A 23,231-nucleotide genomic window follows, 5' to 3' on the forward strand; every position below is an offset into this window, starting at 1 on the left:
AACAAAATATAGATGTTAGCTAGCTGATCTGCTGTTCTATTGTCCCTATGATTTTGCCTTCTGTGATCAGTAGAAAGGGAAACTGGGAACATGAAATAGGATGCTACCCACTTCCCTTTTAAACTTCATGTCAAGCGGTCACAATTAGTTTTCAAAAGAGCATTTTGGAGGATCCTGAAAAGTGGTAACTGTTGGCAAGTGAAAACTCAATTTTCTTTAAGAAGTTCACACCATACCTTTTTACCGTCAGGTTTATTGATAAGGAAGATTTCACTCCATATCTGGATTCCCGTGGTCTCTCGTTCAGACCCACCTCTCCACGAAAAGCCAGTCAATGGTTCATTGTAATCTCCAACCCAATCAACTGATTCCTATAAATTAAGAAAGTCTATGATATTGAACTACATATGTAGTACAGGTTCTTCAACTCATCCATACCAGTTTGTATCCCTCTCCAACTCTAGACAAAAGGAAACAACGTATGCACATCTATTATATTGATACAATTACTTTATTTACTCATCCAAAAAATAATTATGAAGGAGCAACCATCTGTCATATTTTATGCTACATCCTGGGGATACAAAGATACCATTCCAGATAAGCGGAAGCTCACAGCCTAACAGGGGGACAGACATGCTAACAAACCATTATGATGCACTATATGCATGCCAAAATGGGCATGTATATTAGATATACATGGAAGCATAGGAAAAGAAACAACTAACTCTTGGTCAGTTAAGACTTCATAGGAGAAGTGATATTACAGCTAAGACTTGAAGGATGTTTAGGAACTTTCCAGGTGAGCAAACTCAGGGAGGACATTCCAGAAACAAAGAAATAAAGGTATGAGAGAGCATATTATGTCAGGATATACACAATAATAATATACACAAATGTTTTGCTATTGGGGGAGGAGGGAGCGAACAGCAGGAGGAGAAGCACCTAGTAAAAAAAAAAACAAAAACAAATCTGTTACACTTTAATCTGAGCAAATGCTATTTAACATAAGCAACATGACAAGGGTTATTGAGTATTCCATTGTAATGTTTATCGCACAGTTAAAATTATGAATATGCCTAAAGCTATATAATCCCAAAGAATGGAAAGTATACTAATTTTGTTCACTCAATTTTCCCACCTACGTTAAGTGTGTACTAATGTTGGTATGATAGAAATAGAAAGTGGTAAGAATTTTGTTTGCTTTCAAAGCCTGGAAGTATTTTGGTTGTTCTGTTCTTAATTTGTTTGGACTGAGGCTAGAGATAGAAGATGTTAAAGTTAACATTACCAAGTTGTTCAAAAATACCCTACCTATAAAAGATCAATCCGAAATGGAGAATTATGATATAAATGCATAATACAAAGTTTCTTTGGGTAGTATGTCTATTCTGCCTCAACATTCATATTGGCACCCGAATTACTAAGGGTAAAAGGGTAGAAAAAAAATACTGGTGTGCTCTCTACTCCTAACCTTCTGTTCCCCGACTGTAATCTCCTATTTATTCTTCTGCTTTTGGTTGATCCTAGGCCCCTTAAAGTCTCCTTTCTATGCCACACTATTGTCTCAAATGTTATGACACTGTTGGCTGCCTTTGGGGGTGGGTTAAGGGTGAGACTGAGTGGGAAAAGATAACAGAACTTTGTGGAATAACAGCAAGATACACTTGATAGGTTTTGGGGCTACACAGGTATTTACATTTTCAAAAAAAAGCAAATGTACACTTCAGATTGGTGCATGTAACTATATGTAAATTTTACAACAAAAGAAAAAAACTAAATAAATACTGAAATATATAATAATGATGTATATTGAAATATTTATAGGGAAGCATACTGAAGTCAACAATTTACTTTGAAATGAACCAAAAAATAAGATGGAGCAATGGATTGAAACAGGGAAGAATAGCTGGAGACACATGTGATAAAGCAAGAATATTAATGTTAATGGTAGAATCTAGGTAGTGCTTATCCAGGTGTCTACGGTAAAATTCTTTTAACTCTGCTGCATGCATGAAAAATGTCATAATAAATGTTGGGGGGAAAATGATTATAATAAAAATTATGACAAAAGTTATTTGACATTTTAAACACTATTTAACATGTAAAGTTTATAACCGTATCACTGTACTTGTCTCTTTTCAAAAGAGCTTAAAAAATAAGTTACGTTCTAAGGGAAATGTAGCAAAGTGGCTTCAGACAAAAGTGGCCTATATAGTTTGGTGCCGACAGCACCAAAGTTGGAATGGTTACACGATAGCATTATTAAACTAGTTCATCTTTAGGGAACATAATAATGGAAATATTGGACACTACTACTAAATAAAAACACAAAGTCATAAAAGCACAGAAATCAGAAAACTTTTCAAAGCACCTCTTCCCTACCTGCTTATACATGTATCTCAACATGAAGTCCATCAGGAATGATTTTCCTTTTCTAAATGCTCCAGCAACAGATACAGCAACGACCTCCTTGTCCCTGATAGCCTCTGAGAGAAGGATCCGATTTAGTGCAGTTTCATCTAATTCAAAGGAATGGTCATCTCTGACAATGAGGACTTGGACTGGTCCTGCCTTTTTCACTGGCTCTTCCTCTTCAGAGCTCCATTCATACCCCTTTTCTGAAAAGCCGCCTATTGAATAAAATAAGAATTTATTCAGCAAATTATCTCAAAACACAGGAAATGTATATGTACCTCTCAACATTCAAACCTCTGAAACAGGAGCACAGTGGAATTAGAAATGCTCATTTTATTGACATATATTGATGTCATTTACACCATATCTCCGACTTACATCTGGTCTTTCTGATCAAGTGGCCAAATCAAACAGAATTTTATTTTTAAGAAAGCTCTAAATCAGTGCAGAGATCTCTGTTTGCTGAGTAAGAAAAAAAAATCAAAGCAAAGGGCTCTACTTTTGGAGAAGAATAAAATAGCCTTAGTTTACACTTAATCCCTTAGAAATAAGTTTAGTTATTCACATGAAAGATCCTTGCAACACTTCTTAAAGCTGAACATGCATATGCGGAAATACACAGAGGGACTCAAAATCACATATTCTTGAAACTGGAATAAATCTCTAAAGCACCCAGTTCAGCTCCGTCCAATGCATGCAACCCACCTACAAAATCCTAGACTCTTAATTGTCTAAAATTATACCTTGTAGCAATGGAAGTTACAGATAATTAAATTGGGTAGGGCCAGATTACAGAAGACCTTCAAATCTATGGAAGAGAGGTCTGGATATAATTCAATAAAAAAAAAATAAGAAGCTTTTCGAAAGTTACTTTGTGTGGAGAGCTTATAAAAAAGGTTTGTGACTCTGGGAAATTACTAAATCTCTCAGTTCCTCCAACTGTAAAACAGAAACTATTAATAGTACCTATTTAATAGGGTTGTTGAAAAGATTAAGGGAGGTACTATATGTAAAGTGTTGAGAACAGTGCTTGGCACACAGCAAGCTCATAAAGCTTAGCTATTATCATCATCATCACCACCACTACCTTGGGATTATAAACTGAACTAAGTATTCCCAGAAGTTTCTGCCTATTTTCTATAAATTTATATGTGTTTGTGTGTGCATGTATGTGTGTGTTCACATGTGTGTGTTTTCAGAGTTTTCTATTTAATTGTCAGAAATACTGTTTTTGACAGATGTCCTCTTTTAGAAATCATCCCTAATATACAAGAATTTTAGAACGCTAGACCTTGGCATTTGCAGTATATTACAAAACAACTTCAATGTGTCAAGTGACACATTCTTATATCCATAACCTTCTTAATGTAACTTTGTAATGTCCTCCCACTTTGACTCCGGGGTCAGCCATGTAATTTGTTTTAGCAGACATGACACAGCAGAGACTTGAAAAAGCACTTGTGTGTTTCCATTTTGCTCTTTGGTCTCTGCCATTCATCATGAGAATATTCCCAGACTAGTCTGCTGCAGGATGAGAGACACTTGGAGCAGAGGCAAACTGCCCGGGTCCAGCCAAGGCCCACAGCAAGCCAACCCCCAGCCACATGAGGGAGCCCAGTCAGGATCAACAGATTTGTCTAACAACCATTTCAACATGTGACCAATAAATACTACTGTTCTATGCCCCTGAGGTTTTGTGACTATTTATTATGCAACATAACAGGCAATAAATAACTGATACACCCTACAACCCCTTCCTCTAGAAAGGCAGTATGGTGTAGTGGTTAAAAACACAGGCTCTGGAACCAGACTGCTGAGATTCCAATCAAGACTTCCCCATTTCTTAGCTGAGTAACCTTAGATAAGTTGTTTAACCGCTTTGTGTCTACCTCATAAAGTTGCTGTGAATTAATATATGCATGTAACACACTTAGAACACTGGCTGGTATATGTATTGGTATATGCTATTAGCATTATTATAGATTTACGAAACTAAAGCCAAATATGTAACTGACTTTGCCCAAGGGAAATAAATGCAATTTCTATATTAGGCAACCTACCATGGATGCCTTCTTGTGTTATTTCTTTATTGCTTTTAATATCGCAGGAAGGTATTTATTATTATCTGTATTTTTGACACATGAGGAAGAACTAACTGGATTAAGTAACTTTCCCAAGATCACACCCACTAGAGTTCACATAGTAACTGTCAATTTCGGTTTAGATCCCAGGTAATTAAACTTTAATCTCAGAACTTTCCACTATAATATTCTGCCTCTTTAGTGGAAATCAAATAACTTTTGGACAACACATAAATGGGCTCATTTGCTTTCTATCAAAAGAACAGAAAGTCAAAACATACATCAATTAATTCCTCAGATCAGATATATGACCTAGCCTCAAATCAACCCTTAATAATATTAATTTTGAAATAAACTGGGCTCTTAAATAACCTTTCATCCAAATTTTTGAAAACATATTTAAATAGACATTCTTCATTATGTCTGTCTGACAAGAAGTCTCATAACTAGAGAAAAACAAGGCAGTTATATTTCTCAGCATAATTTTAAATGAGTTTTCAGATCATATTGATGTATGTATACACATGTATCACATTGATAACTACATATATTGCTGTTCATCTATAAGGTAATGCCATTGAAATACTACAAATCTAACACATAATTTTAGTTTTTCATTAGTGGAGATAGACATACACCATTACTTTCTGAGCAACAGTATGAAGCATCTGCAGAAAACAAAACCACTGCGTTAGCCATGAATCACAGTTGTTCTCTCTGCAAAGTTAAGAAAAATTGATTTTACATCTAACAGACAATAGCTTCTATATTGCCATATCACAGATGCCGGAGTCAGAGTCTTTGTTTAAATCCTAGCTTCACAACTTACACATATAAGAAGTTGTGTAAGTTATTTCACCTCCTAATGACTCACCATCTTCCATATGAAAAATGAGATTAAGAATGGTACCTACGGGACTTCCCTGGTGGTGCAGTGGTTGAGAATCTGCCTGCCAATGCAGGGGACACGGGTTCGACCCCCTGGTCCAGGAAGATCTCACATGCTGTAGAGCTACTAAGCCTCTGTGCCAAAACTACTGAGCCTGTGCTCTGAAGCCTGTGAGCCACACCTACTGAAGCCCGCGCACCTAGAGCTCATGCTTCGCAACAAGAGAAGCCACTGCAATGAGAAGCCCGTGCACTGCAACGAAGAGTAGCTCCCGCTCACCGCCAACTAGAGAAAGCCTGCGCACAGCAACAAAGACCCAATGCAGCCATAAATAAATAAATAAAAGAATGGTACCTACATCCGAGGCTTTGTGATGATTAAATGAAGTAATATTTATTAAATGAAGACCAAAGAGCTTGATAAATATTACGTGCCTAATGATGGTGACCACCTAATATTGCTATTATTTATTACCTATTCATATTTTATTCCAGCATTACTTACCCATCTAATTTCAGCCTCAGTAAAAGGTCCTTTCTGAGGGCAACAACACACATTCTTTGATGAACCTCCTTACCTATGGTGTAGTTTTAATCTGCATATACAACTGATGTGAATCAGGAAGGCTGGCTAGACATAATATTTTGGATAGAAAAACATCTTCAGAGTTGAAAACTAGATCACAACTTTCCACAGACTGAAATAATTCTCTAAGATTGCTTGTAGCTAACTACATATATGCAAGAGGTACTCTGAATGGAATTTCTCGGTTGTAATTTTTTTCAAATATTCAACTTCACAACGTGTTCAGAAATTTTTTCTAAGTGGCTGTAGTAAATTCTCACTCCGCACCCACTCCCAGCAGTTTATTAGACAGTCTATTGATTCACATTCTTTCCAACACTCGGTTTTGCCTGACTTTTAAAGTTTTGTCCATTGGATAGGTATAAAATAAGTAAGTGGGGCTTCCCTGGTGGCACAGTGGATGAGAGTCCGCCTGCCGATGCAGGGGACATGGGTTCGTGCCCCAGTCCGGGAAGATCCCACATGCCGTGGAGCAACTGGGCCCGTGAGCCATGTCCGCTGAGCCTGCGCGTCCGGAGCCTGTGCTCCGCAATGGGAGAGGCCGCAACAGTGAGAGGCCCGCGTACCGCAAAAAAAAATAATAAAAGTAAGTAAGTGGTCTCTCACTGTAGTCCTGACGTACATTTCTCTAAATGCTAATGAAGTGAGGACATGCCTTTTGTTCATTTTTTTCTATTAGATTGTCTTTTTCTTAATGATTTATAGTGGTTCTTTATATATTTTGAATGCTAGACCTTTGTTAGTTATGTGTATAGCAAAAATCCTCTGCTTGTCGTTTCACTTTCCTTAAGCTGTTACTGATGAACAGCAATTATTAATTTTGACATAATAGATTTTATTATTTTATCATTAGCACTTTGTATGTCATGTTTAAGAAATTATTCCTTACAAAATCATAAAAGACATTCATATATATTGTTCTAGTTTTTAAGTTTTGCTTTTGATATTTAAGTTCTTAATCAACCAGGAGCTGCTAACTGTATAAGAGGTGAGATAGAATTCCAACTTGATTTTTTCAATACGAGTAACAAAATTTTCAGATTTCTATTTAACAAAGAGTCTAGTGGTCTGCCATGTCATAGTTAAGAGTTACACACACACACGGACCCAGAAAGAGACAGGGAGACAGAGAAAGAGAGACTTTGTTTCTGACCTCGCAATTTTTTTTTCTTTTTTTTTAACATATTTTTTTAAACATCTTTATTGGAGTATAACAGCTTTACAATGGGGTGTTAGTTACTGCTATATAACAAAGTGAATCACCTATACATATACATATATACCCATATCTCCTCCCTCTTGCGTCTCCCTCCCACCCTCCCTATTCTACCCCTCTAAGTGGTCACAAAGCACCAAGCTGATCTCCCTGTGCTATGCCGCTGCTTCCCACTAGCTATCTATTTTACATTTGGTAGTGTATATATGTTCATGCCACTCTCTCACTTCGTCCCAGCATACCCTTCCCCCTCCCCGTGGACTCAAGTCCATTCTCTATGTCTGTGTCTTTATTCCTATCCTGCCCATAGGTTCTTCAGAAGCATTTGTTTTTTAGATTCCATATTTATGTGTTACCATATGGTATTTGTTTTTCTCTTTCTGAATTACTTCACTCTGTATGACAGACTCTAGGTCCATCCACCTCACTACAAATAACTCAATTTCGTTTCTTTTTATGGGTGAGTAATATTCCATTGTATATATGTGCCATATCTTCTTTATCCACTCATGTGTCCATGGACACTTAAGTTGCTTCCATGTCCTGGCTATTGTAAATTGAGCTGCAATGAACAATGTGGTACATGACTCTTTTTGAATTATGGTTTTCTCAGGGTATACGCCCAGTAGTGGGATTACAGGGTCAAATGGTACTTCTATTTTTACTTTTTTTAAGGAACCTCCACACTGTTCTCCATAGTGGCTGTATCAATTTACATTGCCACCAACAGTGTAGGAGGGTTCCCTTTTCTCCACACCCTCTCCAGTATTTATTGATTGTAGATTCTTTGATGGTGGCCATTCTGACTGGTGTGAGGTGATACCTCACTGTAGTTTTGATTTGCATTTCTCTAATAATAAGTGATATTGAGCATCCTTTCATGTGTTTGTTGGCAATCTGTATATCTTCTTTGGAGAAATGTCTATTTAGCTCTTCTGCCCATTTTTGTATTGGGTTGTTTGTTTTTTTGATATTGAGCTGCATGAGCTGCTTGTAAATTTTGGAGATTAATCCTTTGTCAGTTGCTTCATTTGCAAACATTTTCTCCCACTCTGAGGGTTGTCTTTTGGTCTTGTTTATGGTTTCCTTTGCTGTGCAAAAGCTTTGAAGTTTCATTAGGTCCCATTTGTTTATTTTTGTTTTTATTTCCATTTCTCTAGGAGGTAGGTCAAAAAGGATCCTGCTGTGATTTATGTCGTAGAATGTTCTGCCTAGGTTTTCCTCTAAGAGTTTGATAGTGTCTGGCCTTACACTTAGGTCTTTAATCCATTTTCAGTTTATTTTTGTTTACGGTGTTAGGGAGTGTTCTAATTTCATTCTTTTACATGTAGCTGTCCAGTTTTCCAGCCCCATTTATTGAAGAGGCTGTCTTCTCCATTGTATATTCTTGCCTCCTTTATCAAATATAAGGTGACCCTATGTGCATGGGTTTATCTCTGGGCTTTTTATCCTGTTCCATTGATCTTTCTGTTTTTGTGCCAGTACCATACTGTCTTGATTACTGTAGCTTTGTAATATAGTCGGAAGTCCAGGTGCCAGATTACTCCAGCTCTGTTTTTCTTTCTCAAGATTGCTTTGGCTATTCGGGGTGTTTTGTGTTTCCATACAAATTGTGAAATTTTTTGTTCTAGTTCTGTGAAAAATGACATTGGTAGTTTGAAAGGGATTGCAATGAATCTGTAGATTGCTTTGGGTAGTATAGTCATTTTCACAATGTTGATTCTTCCAATCCAAGCACATGGGATATACCTCCATCTGTTTGTATCATCTTTAATTTCTTTCATCAGTGTCTTACAGTTTTCTGCATATAGGTCCTTTGTCTCCTTAAGTAGGTTTATTCCTAGGTATTTTATTCTTTTTGTTGCAATGGTAAAAGGGAGTGTTTCCTTCATTTCTCTTTCAGATTTTTCATCATTAGTGTATAGGAATGCAAGAGATTTCTGTGCATTAATTTTTTTTTTTTTTTTTTGCGGTACGTGGGCCTCTCACTGCTGTGGCCTCTCCCGTTGCGGAGCACAGGCTCCGGATGTGCAGGCTCAGTGGCCATGGCTCACGGGCCCAGCCGCTCTGCAGCATGTGGGATCTTCCTGGACTGGGGCATGAACCCGTGTCCCCTGCATCAGCAGGCGGGCTCTCAACCACTGCGCCACCAGGGAAGCCCTGTTGGAAGATTTTTAATCACAGTTTCAATTTCAGTGCTTGTGATTGGTCTGTTTATATTTTCTATTTCTTCCTGGTTCAGTCTCAGAAGGTTGTACTTTTCTAAGAATTTGTCCATTTCTTCCACTTTGTCCATTTTATTGGCATATAGTTACTTGCAGTAATCTCTCATGATCCTTTGTATTTCTGCAGTGTCAGATGTTACTTCTTTTTCATTTCTAATTCTATTCATTTGAGTCTTCTCCCTTTTTTTCTTGATGAGTCTGGCTAATGGTTAATCAATTTTGCTTATCTTCTCAAAGAACCAGCTTTTAGTTTAATTGATCTTTGCTATAATTTCCTTCATTTCTTTTTCATTTATTTCTGCTCTGATCTTATGATTTCTTACCTTTTGTTAACTTTGGGGGTTTTTCGTTCTTTCTCTAATTGCTTTAGGTGTAAGGTTAGTTTGTTTATTTCAGGTATTTCTTGTTTGTTGAGGTAGGATTGTCGTGTTATAAACTTCCCTCTTAGAAATTCTTTTGCTGCGTCCCATATGTTTGGGTCATCGTGTTTTCACTGTTATTTGTTTCTTGGTATTTTTTGATTTCCTCTTTGATTTCTTCAATGATCTCTTGGTTAATCAGTAGTGTATTGTTTAGCCTCCATGTGTTTGTATTTTTTACAGATTATTTCCTGTAACTGACATCTAGTCTCATAGTGCTGTGGTCATACAAGATACTTGACATGATTTCAATTTTCTTAAATTTACCAAGGCTTAATTTGTGACCCAAGATATGATCTATCCTGGAGAATGTTCCATGAGCACTTGAGAAGAAAGTGCATTCTGTTGTTTTTGGATTTTCCTATAAATATCAGTTAAGTCCATCTTGTTTAATGTATAATTTAAAGCTTGTGTTTCCTTACTTATTTTCATTTTGGATGATCTGTGCACTAGTGAAAGTGGGGTGTTAGAGTTCCCTACTATGATTGTGTTACTGTCTATTTCCCCTTTTATGGCTGTTAGCATTTGCCTTATGTACTGAGGTACTCCTATATTGGGTGCATAAATATTTACAATTGTTATATCTTCTTCTTGGATTGATCCCTTGATCATTATGTAGTGTCCTTCTTTGTCTCTTGTAATAGTCTTTATTTTAAAGTCTATTTTGTCTGAATATGAGAATTGCTACTCCAGCTTTCTTTTGATTTCCATTTGCATGGAGTATCTTTTTCCATCCCTTCACTTTCAGACTGTATGTGTCCCTAGGTCTGAAGTGGGTCTCTTGTAGACAGCATATATATGGGTCTTGTTTTTTTATCCATTCAGCCAGTCTATGTCTTTTGGTTGGAGCATTTAATCCATTTACATTTAAGGTAGTTATCAATATGTACGTTCCTATTACCATTTTCTTAATTGTTTTGGGTTTGTTATTGTAGGTCTTTTCCTTCTCTTGTGTTTCCTGCCTAGAGAAGTTTCTTTAGCATTTGTTATAAAGCTGGTTTGGTGGTGCTGAATTCTCTTAGCTTTTGCTTGCCTGTAAAGGTTTTAATTTCTCTGTTGAATCTGAATGAGATCCTTGCTGGGTAGGGTAATCTTGGTTGTAGACTTTCCCCTTTCATCACTTTAAATATGTCCTGCCACTCCCTTCTGGCTTGCAGAGTTTCTGCTGAAAGATCAGCTGTTAACCATATGGAGATTCCCTTGTATGTTATTTGTTTTTCCCTTGCTGCTTTTAATATTTTTTCTTTGTATTTAATTTTTGATAGTTTGATTAATATGTGTCTTGGCGTGTTTCTCCTTGGATTTACCCTGTATGGGACTCTCCGCTCTTCCTGGACTTGATTATTTCCTTTCCCATATTAGGAAAGTTTTCAACTATAATTTTTTCAAATATTTTCTCAGTCCCTTTCTTTTTCTCTTCTTCTTCTGGGACCCCTATAATTCGAATGTTGGTTCATTTAATGTTGTCCCAGTGGTCTCTGAGACTGTCCTCAATTCTTTTGATTCTTTTTTCTTTATTCTGCTCTGTGGTAGTTATTGCCACTATTCTATCTTCCAGGTCACTTATCTGTTCTTCTGCCTCAGTTATTCTCCTATTGATTCCTTCTAGAGAATTTTTAATTTCATTTATTGTGTTGTTCATCATTGTTGGTTTGCTCTTTAGTTCTTCTAGGTCATTGTAAAATGTTTCTTGTGTTTTCTCCATTCTAGTTCCAAGATTTTGGATCATCTTTACTATCATTACTCTGAATTCTTTTTCAGGTAGGCTGCCTATTTCCTCTTCATTTGTTTGATCTGGTGGGTTTTTACCCTGCTCTTTCATCTGCTCCATGTTTCTCTGTCTTCTCATTTTGCTTAACTTACTCTGTTTGGGGTCTCCTTTTTGCAGGCTGCAGGTTCATATTCCTGTTGTTTTTGGTGTCTGCCCCCAGTGGCTAAGGTTGGTTCAGTGGGTTGTGTAGGCCTCTGTCTATGTTTTGGTGGATGAGGCTGGATCTTGTCTTTCTGGTGGGCAGGACTGCATCCAGTGGTTTGTTTTGGGGTGTATGTGACCTTATTATGATTTTAGGCAGCCTCTCTGCTAATGGGTGGAATTGTGTTTCTCTCTTGCTAATTGTTTGGCATAGGGTGCCCAGCACTGTAGCTTGCTGGTCGTTGATTGGAGCTGGGTCTTAGCATTGAGATGGAGATCTCTGGGAGAGCTTTCACCATTTGATACTCCATGGAGCCAGGAGGTCTCTGGTGGACCGATGTCCTGAACTCAGCTCTCCCACCTCAGAGGTACAGGCCTGACACCCGGCCCAAGCACGAAGACCCTGTCAGCCACAGGGCTCAGAAAAAAGGGAGAAAAGAAGAAAGAAAGAAAGTAAAGTAAAATAAAATAAAATCAGTTATTAAAATAAAAAATTATTAAAAATTAAAAAGTCATAAAAAAAGGAAAGAAGAGAGCAACCAAGCCAAAAAACAAATCCACTAATGATAACAGGTGCTAAAAAGTATACTAAAAAAACCCCCCCAAAAAACAGACAGAACCCTAGGACAAATGTTAAAAGCAAAGCTATACAGACAAAATCACATAAAGAAGCATACACATACACACTCACAAAAAGAGAAAAAGGAAAAAAATATATATATATATTTTAAAAAAGAGAGCAACCAAATCAATAAAGAAATCTAGCAATGATAATAAACTCTAATTACTAAACTAAGATAAACATAAAACCAGAAACAAATTAGATGCAGAAAGCAAACCCCAAGTCTACAGTTGCTCCCAAAGTCCACCGCCTCAATTTTCGGATGATTTGTTGTCTATTCAGGTATTCCACAGTTGCAGGGTACATCAAGCTGTTTGTGGAGATTTAATCCGCTGCTCCTGAGGCTGCTGGGAGAGATTTCCCTTTCTCTTCTTTGTTCACACAGCTCCTGGGGTTCAGCTTTGGATTTGGCCCCGCCTCTGTGTGTAGGTCACGTGAGGGTGTCTGTTCCCTGCCCAGACAGGATGGGGTTAAAGGAGCAGCTGATTCGGGGGCTCTGGCTCACTCAGGCCGGGTGGAGGGAGGGGTAAGGAATGCGGGGCGAGCCTGCTGTGGCAGAGGCCAGCGTGATGTTGCACCAGCCCAAGGCGCGCTGTGCGTTCTCCCCGGGAAGTTGTCCCTGGATCATGGGACTCTGGCAGTGGCAGGCTGCACAGGCTCCTGGGAGGGGAGGCGTGGATAGTGACCTGTGCTTGCACACAGGCTTCTTCGTGGCTGCAGCAGCAGCCTTAGCGTTTCATGCCTGTCTCTGGTGTCTGTGCTGATAGCTGCAGTTCGCTCCCATCTCTGGAGCTCATTTAGGCGGTGCTCTGAATCCCCTCTCCTCACACACCCCGCAGCAATGGTCTCTTGCCTCTTAGGCAGGTCCAGACTTTTTCCCGGACTCCCTCGTGGCTAGCTGTGGCGCACTAGCCCCCTTCAGGCTGTGTTCACGCAGCCAGCCCCAGTCCTCTCCCTGGGATCTGACCTCCGAAGCCCGAGCCTCAGCTCCCAGCCCCCACCTGCCCCAGCGGGTGAGCAGACAAGGCTCTCAGGCTGGTGAGTGCTGGTTGGCACTGATCCTCTGTGCAGGAGTCTCTCTGCTTTGCCCTCTGCACCCCTGTTGCTGTGCTCTCCTCCGTGGCTCTGAAGCTTCCCCCCCGTCTCTGCCAGTGAAGGGGTTTCCTAGTGTGTGGAAACTTTTCCTCTTTCACAGCTCCCTCCCAGAGGTGCAGGTCCTGTCCCTATTCTTTTGTCTCTGTTTTTCCTTTTGCCCTACCCACGTATGTGGGGAGTTTCTTGCCTTTTGGGAAGAAGGTCTGAGGTCTTCCGCCAGCGTTCAGTAGGTGTTCTGTAGTTGTTCCACGTGTAGATGTATTTGTGGTGTATTTGTGGGGAGGAAGAAGATCTCCACATCTTACTCCTCTGCCATCTTGAAGGTCTCTCTGACCTCTCAATTCTGATCCATTCACGAATTTGTCTATACCAGCACCAACAGTACACCATCTTAATCAATAGCTTTATAAAAATTCATTATATATAGTAGGTCCAGCCCCTCTTATTCTTCTAATTATTATTGGTTTTGGCTATTTTGACCCTTCCATATAAATATTAGAATCAATATGTTAGTTAAATTTTCTGAAGTTACATTAAATTTATAGATCAATTTGGAAGGAATCAATACTGTTATGGTATTATCTTCAAATCCACAAACATGAGATATCTCTCCAATTATATTTGGTCTTTCATCCCCTTGAATAAAATTTTTATAATTTGGAGTGGTGGGGGAGAAGGGATTTGTTACATTGATGGCCAGAAACATTAGTTTTTGTTGCTAACTATAACTGGTTTCATTGTTGCTTTTTTTAAAAAAAAGAATTATTTATTTATTTATTGGCTGCATTGGGTCTTCATTGCTGCGTGAGCTTTCTCTAGTTGCAGCGAGCGGGAGCTACTCTGTTGCGGTGGCTTCTGTTGTTGTAGAGCATGGGCTCTAGGCGTGCGGGCTTCAGTAGTTGTGGCTGGCAGACTCTAGAGCACAGGCTCAGTAGTTGTGGCACATGGGCTTAGTTGCTCCACAGCATGTGGGATCTTCCTGGACCAGGGCACAAACCTGTGTCCCCTGCATTGGCAGGTGGATTCTTAACCACTGCACCACCAGGAGAGCCCCCACTGTTGCTTTTTGAATTACGTTTTATAGTTGTTGCTTGAGTAACGAAATGTAACTGACTTTAATACATTAGTCTCATGTTGCAACTTCTGCTAAACTATTATTTCCTATAAATTTTGTGTAGATACTTTTGGTTTCTTTAATGTAGAAATAGAAATAATTTTACAAATAATGAGTTTTATTCCCCCTTTTTAATTCTTATGTATTTCTTTTCTTTTTCTTGTATTATTGGACGTTCAATACAATGTTGAATAAAAGAGGTAGTAGTGGGCACAACTTCCTGATCTTAATGCAAGTGCAATATTTGAGGTTGTATTTGTTAGTTTCATTGATAGATGCACTTTATCTTATCAGGTTAAGGGAGTTCTACTTCTAGTTTACTATTGATTTTTAAAAATCATAAATAGAAAATAAATTTTATCAAATGTCTTTTCTGTATCTATTGAGATGATCATATGGTTTTTCATCTCTAGCCTGTTAATGTAGTGAGTGATATATCTTTTCACTTTTGTATGAACCTAATATTTTCAAGGTGCAGTAGCTTAATTACACACTATTGGATGCAGTTTGTTAAGATTTGTTTAGGCCTTGCACGCTATATTCATAAATGAGTTGAGTCTATGACTTTCCTTTCTCATTTTGTCTTTGGCTGGTTTTATTATCAAAGTTACATTAGCTTTATAAAATAAATTCGCAAGTTCTTCCTTTTCTATCTTCAGAAAGAGTTTATAGTAAAACATTAAACCGTTTTTTGAAATTTTGACAGAACTTGCCTGTAAAACCATCTGGGTCTGATATTTTCTTTGTGAGATAATTTTTAACTGCTACCTCAATTTTATTAATACTTATGATGCTATAATTATATTAGTAGTAATAAAGTTTTGTATTTCTTCTTGAGAAGCTTTTGGTACATTATATCTTTCTAGGAACTTTTCTCCATCCTCTAAAATTTCAGACAATATGTCAGTAAAGATATAGATTTGAACAGTATCATTAGTCAATCTGACCAATCTGACATCTAATAATTATAGAACCATGCATTCTTTTTAAGTTCATATGGGACATTTACCAAATAGACCAGGTACCAGTTCATAAATCAGATCTCAGCAAACTTCAGAGTATTAAAATAATACAAAATATGTTCTCTGACAATAGACAAATTAAACTAGAAATCAATAACAAGAAGATATTTAGAAAATTCCTGAATGTTTGGAAATTAAGCAGTAAATTTCTAAATAACTTATGAATAAAAGAAGGAATCATAACAAATTAGAAAATGTTGTAAACTAAATGATCCAATGAATGTTCTGATCCATTCATCAATCTGTCTATCTACAGCAGCAATACTACACTATCTTAATCAAAATAGCTTCAAGGAAAGTCACTATATATAGTGGGCAAGCCCCTCATATTTTAAAATTATTATTGGTTGTAGCTATTTTGATTCTTTCCATATAAATATCAGAATCAATATGTTGGAGTATAGTATCTTATATAGAAATAGAGAAATATGACATGTTGGAAACTTGCTTAGAGGAAATTAACACCTTGGAATGCATTTAGTAGAAAAGATGTTTGAAAAATCCTAATCTGATATCCATCTCAAGAAGTGAGAAAAAGAATGGTAGACTAAATGCAAAGAAAAGGTAGGAAATAAAGATAATGTCAGAAATCAATAAACTAGAAATACAGATTAACATGATTAATTTAGTAATCTAAAACTAAGCAAAGAAATAAAAGAGAAAAACCCCATAAATTATCAATATCAGATATGAAAAAGGGATATCACTACAGATCCTACAGATATTTAAAAGATAATATGAGAATATTATGAATAATTTTATGCTAACAAATTTGTTAACTTTAATGAAATGGACAAATTCAAAGAAAAACATTTATTTTAAAAATCACACAAGAATAAATAGAAAATATGAATAATCTTACATCTGGAAAATAAGTTAAATTCATACTTTAAAATCTTCATGTAAAAACAAAACAAAAAATAAAACTCCAGGCTCATCTGGCTTCCATGGTGAATTCTTCCAAATATTTAGAGAAAAAAATAGGCATCTTACACAAACTCTACCAGAGAACAGAAAATGAGGGACCATTCTCAACTTGTTTTGTGATTTCGGAATAACTATCATACCAAAAAGTGATAAGAACATTAAAAAAAAAAGAATATTATAAGCCACTGTCTCATGAAGATAAACACAAAAATTTAAAAAAAAATAGCAATTCAACTCCAGAGACAATAAAAAATATAATACATCACAACTACACAGTATTTATTATTATAGGAATTCAAGGTTAGTTTAACATTCAAAAGGCAAGCAATATAATTGGCTACATTAAGTGAAAGAGAAAACCATATCATCTCAATAGATTCATAAAAGCAGGTATGAAAGTGCAACATTTATTTCTAATTAAAAAAAAACTCTCAACAAATTAGGAATAGAAGGAAAATTCCTTAAATTGATCAATGGTATTGACAAGTACAGCTAATATTACACTTTTTAAAAAAAAATTTATTTTTTATATAGTCATCCTAGTGAGTTTGAAGTGGTATCTCATTGTTGTTTTGGGGGCCACACTGCATGGTATGCGGGATGTTAGTTCCCCAACCACCAGGGAGTGAACCTGTGCCCCCTTCAGTGGAAGCGTGTAGTCTTAACCACTGGACCACTATGGAAGTCCCAGGTTACACTTATTTTTGAAATACTGAAAGTTTTCCCTGAAACTGGAGATCTGACATGGATCACTAGTTCTAATCAATATTATATTGGAAGTCTTAGCCAGTGCAATAGGGAAGATAATTAACCAAAAATAAAAGGATTGGAGAACAAGAAATCACATATCATTAACACAGATGACATGATTATGTATGTAGAAAATCCAAAAGAATATACAGATAATTATTAATAAATTTAGCAAAGTTTCCAGATATAAAATTGACTTTTTATTATATTCTATTCTTATATACTTGCAGCAAATAATTACAAAATGAAATTTAGAAAAACACTCACAAATATATAGTCAATTGACTTGTTCTTGGTCAACTGACTTTTTGTAACAGTTTAATTGGGATATAATTCACATACCATATAATTCACCCACTTAAAGTCAAAAATCCATTTGATGGCCCTGGTCCGGGAAGATCCCACATGCCACGGCGCAACTAAGCCTGTGCACCACAACTACTGAGCTTGCGCTCTAGAGCCCACGAGCCACAACTACTGAGCCTATGTGCCACAACTACTGAAGCTGTGTGCCTAGAGCCTGTGCTCCGCAACGAGAAGCCACTGCAATGAGAAGCCCGCACACCGCAACGAAGAGTAGTCCCCACTTGCCGCAACTAGAGAAAGCCCACACGCAGCAACGAAGACCCAACGCAGCCAAAAATAAATAAATAAAATAATTTAAAATTCCATTTGATGGTTTTTAATATATTCAGAGTTGTGCAAACCATCACCCTGATTAATTTTATAACACTGTGGTCACCCCCCAAAATACCCACACCCTTTAGCAGTCATCCCCATTCTCCCTTACCCACCTCCAGCCCTAGGCAACCATTAGTCTGTCAAAGATTTGCCTATTCTGGACATTTCATATAAATGGAATCATACAATATGTGATTTTTTGTGACTGTTTTCTTTTACTTAGCATAATGTTTTCTAGGTTTATCCCTGTTGTAGTATGTATCAGTACTTCATTTTTTGTGGCCAAATAATATTACATTGTTTGGATATACTACACTTTGTTTATCCATTCATTAGTCGATGGGCATTTAGGCTGTTTCCACTTTTTGGCTAAAATGAATAATGCTGTTATAAACTTAATGAACAAGTTTTTGTGTGGACATATGTTTTCATTTCTCTAGGATGTTCAGTTGATTTGTGACAAAGATGCTAAGGCAACTCAATGGAGAAAGAATAGTCTTCACAACAAATGGTGCTAGAACAACTGGATATCTAAATGCAAAAAAGTAAATTTCAATATATCACACTCATATAAAATATTAACTCAAAATGGATCATAAATCTAAAGATAAAACCAAAACTATTAAATTTTTGGAAGAAAACATAAAAGAAAAGATTTATGACCTTGGATTAGGCAATGATTTCTTACATATGATGTCAAAAGCATGACCCATTGTTTTAGTCTCTTCAGGCTGCTGTAACAAACTACCACAGACTGGGTAGCTTATAAACAACAGAACTTTATTTTTCACAGTTCTAGAGGCTGGAAGTTTTGAGATTAGGGTGCCAGCATGGTCAGGAAAGGAGCTTATTCCAAGTTGCAGACTTCTCATTGTATCCTCACATGGTGGCAGAGACTAGGGAGCTCTGTGGGAGTCTCTTTCATAAGAGCATTAATCCTATTCATGAGGCTCCACCCTCATTTCCTAATCACTTCCCAAATGTCCTACTTCCTAATACCATTACATTGGGCTTCAGGATTTCGACATATGAATTTTGGGGAGATTCAAATATCCAGACCATAACACCGATAAAAGAAAAAATTATAAACTGGACTTCTTCAATTAAGAACGTCTGCTCTTTGCAGAGGGCGACTGCCCCACCCACTCAGGCCCCAGGAGCCTGCTGAGCTCCCAGGCAGAACCCCTGCCCTCCAAAGTCCCCTCCAGGTCTGGTGTGTCCTTGGGCATAAGAAGGAGGCCGGGGGGATCAAGAGAGGCAGGCGGGAGAGGCCCTCTGGGGGGAGTGGGAGAGGAGCGGAGGGCGATGGTCCCGCTCACTTGGGCCCCAGGAGCCTGCTGAGCTCCCAGGCCGATCCCTTGCCCTCCAAGACCCCTCCAGGCTGCATGGGTCCTTGGGGGCATAGGAAGGAGGCCGGGGGATCAGGAGAGGCAGGAGGGAGGGGCCCTCCCAGACCCAAGACTGGAGGAGCAGGAGAGGGGAGGAGGGCATTTGCCCTGCCCACTTGAGCCCAGAAAGCCTGCTGGGCTCCACTTGAGGTCCCCTGCCCTCTGAGAAGAGGGGTGGGGGGCATGCCTGGGCCCCTTCTGTTCCTTGAGCCTAAGTTCCACTTCCCACAGCCCCCAGGGCCTTTTTTGCCACCCAACGTGGCTTGCGGGCGGAAGCTCCTGTGGTGGGAGCTCAGAGTCTGAACGACTGGACTAACAGAAAACCTCAGACCTCAGGGAATATTCATCAGAGTGAGGTCTCACAGAGTTCCTCATCTCAGCACCGAGACCCAGCTCTACCCAATAGCCTACAAACTCCGGGAAGCCTCAGGCCAAACAACAAGTAAAACAGGAACAGAATCCTACTGGTTTTTTTTTTTTTTTTTTTTTTTTAAAAATGAGATGGCAAAAAAATACATCACAGATGAAGGTAAAAACCTACAAGACCAAATAAATGAAGAGGAAATGGCAATCTACCTGAAAAAGAATTCAGAATAATGGTAGTAAAGATGATCCAGAATCTCAGAAATAGAATGGAAGCATGGATTGAGAAAATACAAGAAATATTTAACAAAGATCTAGAAGGACAAACAAACAAACGACCAGAGTTGAACAACACAATAACTGAAATGAAAAATACACTAGAAGAAATCAATAACAGAATAATAGAGGCAGAAGAACGAATACATGAGATGGAAGACAAAACGGTGGAAATAACTGCCAAGGAGCAAAATAAAGAAAAAAGAATGAAAAGAATTGAAAACAATCTCAGAGATCTCTGGGACAACACTAAACGCACCAACATTCGAATTATAGGGGTCCCAGAAGAAGAAGAGAAAAAGAAAGGGTCCAAGAAAATATTTGAAGAGATTATAGTGGAAAACTTCCCTAACATGGGAAAGGAAATGGTCACCCAAGTCCGGGAAGCACAAAGAGTCCCATACAGGATAAACCCTAGGAAAAACATACCAAGACACATATTAATCAAACTAACAAAAATTAAATTCAAAGAAAGAATATTAAAATCAGAGGGGCAAAACAAAAAATAACATACAAAGGAACCCCCATAAGGTTATCAGCTGATTTTTCAGTGGAAACTCTGCAGGCCAGAAGGGAGTGGCAGGACATACTTAAAGTGATGAAAGAGAAAAACCTAAACCAAGATTATTCTACCCAGCAAGTATCTCATTCAGATTCGATGGAGAAGTCAAAAGCTTTTCAGACAAACAAAAGCTAAGAGAATTCAGCACCACCAAACCAGCTTCACAACAAATGCTAAAGAAACTTCTCTAAGCAGGAAACACAAGAGAAGAAAAAGACACACAAAAACAAACACAAAACAATTAAGAAAATGGTAATAGGAACGTACATATCGATAATAACCTTGAATGTAAATGGATTAAATGCCCCAACCAAAAGACACAGACTGGCTGAATGGATACAAAAACAAGTCCCATATATATGCCATCTACAAGAGACCCACTTCAGACTAGGGACACATACAGACTGAAAGTGAAAGGATGAAAAAAGATATTCCATGCAAATGGAAATCAAAAGAAAGCTGGAGTAGCAATACTCATACCAGATAAAATAGACTTTAAAATAAGGACTGTTACAAGAGATAAGGAGGGACACTACATAATAATCAAAGGATCAATCCAAGAAGAAGATATAACAATTATAAATATTTATGCACCCAACACAGGAGCTCTTCAATACATAAGGCAAATGCTAACAACCATGAAAGGAGAAATCGACAGTAACACAATCATACTAGGGGACTTTAACACCCCACTTACACTAATGGACAGATCATCCATACAGAAAATAAATAAGGAAACACCAGCTTTAAATGACACAATAGACCAGATAGATTTAATTGATATTTATAGAACATTCCACCAAAAAGTGGCAGAATACACTTTCTTCTCAAGTGCACACAGAACATTCTCCAAGGTAGATCACATCTTGGATCACAAATCAACCTCGGGAAATTTAAGAAAATTGAAATCGTATCAAACATCTTTCCTGACCACAACACTGTGAGACTGGAAATCAATTACAGGAAAAAAACTGTAAAAAACACAAATACATGGAGGCTAAACAGTGCACTACTAAATAACCAAGAGATCACCAGAGAAATCAAAGAAGAAGTAAAAAAAATACATAGAAACAAATGACAACAAAAACACGATGACCCAAAACCTATAGATTGCAGCAAAAAGAGTTCTAAGAGGGAAAGTTTATAGCAATTCAATCTCACCTCAAGAAACAAGAAACATCTCAAATAAACAATCTAACCCTACACTTAAAACAACTAGAAAAAGAAGAAAAAAGAAAACCCAAAGTCAGTAGAAGGAAAGAAATCATAAATCAGAGCAGAAATAAATGAAATAGAAACGAAGAAAATAGCAAAGATCAATAAAACTAAAAGTTGGTTCTTTGAGAAGATAAACAAAATTGATAAACCTTTAGTCAGGCTCATCGACAAAAAATGAGACAGGACACAAATCAATAAAATCAGAAATGAAAAAGGAGAAATCACAACCGACACTGCAGAAATACAAAGAATTATAAGAGACTACTACACACAACTTTATGCCAATAAAATGGACAACCACGAAGAAATGGACAAATTCTTAGAAAGGTACAATTTTCCAAGACTTAACCAGGAAGAATTAGGAAATATAAACAGACCTATCACAAGTAACAAAATTGCCATAATTAAAAATCTTCCAACAAACGAAAGTCCAGGACCAGATGGCTTCACAGGCGAATTCTATCAAACATTTAGAGGAGAGCTAACATCAATCCTTCTCAAACTCTTCCAAAATATAGCAGATGGACAAACACTCCCAAATTCATTCTACGAAGGCACTATCACCATGATACCAAAACCAGAAAAAGATATCACAAAAAAAGAAAATTATAGACCAATATCACTGGTAAACATAGATGCAAAAATCCTGAATGGAATACTAGCAAACAGAGTCCAACAGCACATTAAAAGGATCATACATGATCAAGTAGGATTTATGCCAAGGATGCAAGGAATCTTAAATATATGCAAATCAAGTGGCTTCCCTGGTGGCGCAGTGGTTGAGAATCTGCCTGCTAATGCAGGGGACACGGGTTCGAGCCCTGGTCTGGGAGGATCCCACATGCCGCAGAGCAACTAGGCCTGTGAGCCACAACCACTGAGCCTGTGCATCTGGAGCCTGTGCTCTGCAACAAGAGAGGCTGTGATAGTGAGAGACCCGCGCACCGCGATGAAGAGTGGCCCCTGCTTGCCACAACTAGAGAAAGCCCTCGCACAGAAACGAAGACCCAACACAGAAAAAAAAAAAATTAATTAATTAATTCCTACCCCCAACATCTTAAAAATTATATATATATATACGCAAATCAGTCAATGTGATACACCATGTTAACAAATTAAGGAATAAAAACCATATGATCATCTCAATAGATGCAGAAAAAGGTTTTGACAAAATTCAACACCCATTTACGATAAAAACTCTCCAGAAAATGGGCATAGAGGGAACCTACCTCAACATAATAAAGGCCATACATGACAAACCAACAGGAAGCATCATACTCAATACTGAAAAACTAAAAGCATTGCCACTAGGATCAGGAACAACACAAGGATATCCACTCTTGCCACTCTTATTCAACATAGTTTTGGAAGTCCTAGCCACAGCAATCAGAGAAGAAAAAGAAATACAAATTGGAAAAGAAGGAGTAAAGCTGTCACTGTTTGCAGATGACATGATACAATAAATAGA

The 23,231-nt window shown here is 37.7% G+C and overlaps 1 protein-coding gene across 5 annotated transcripts in view; it reads right to left on the reverse strand.

Annotated features, from left to right (window-relative positions):
• ATL1 (atlastin GTPase 1) overlaps positions 1-23,231 on the reverse strand; it is an 88,523-nt gene that overhangs the window by 36,581 nt on the left and 28,711 nt on the right. For all 5 annotated transcript variants that reach the window (XM_067736304.1, XM_067736311.1, XM_067736297.1 and 2 more), the window contains 2 exons: positions 2,386-2,633; positions 237-371 (listed from right to left, as the gene is read on the reverse strand). In XM_067736304.1, coding sequence (XP_067592405.1) covers positions 237-371; positions 2,386-2,633 — 383 coding nt within the window. The remainder of the gene's footprint in view (positions 1-236; positions 372-2,385; positions 2,634-23,231) is intronic.

Source organism: Pseudorca crassidens, chromosome 1 (genome assembly GCF_039906515.1).
Source record: "Pseudorca crassidens isolate mPseCra1 chromosome 1, mPseCra1.hap1, whole genome shotgun sequence".
Lineage (NCBI taxonomy): Eukaryota > Metazoa > Chordata > Mammalia > Artiodactyla > Delphinidae > Pseudorca > Pseudorca crassidens.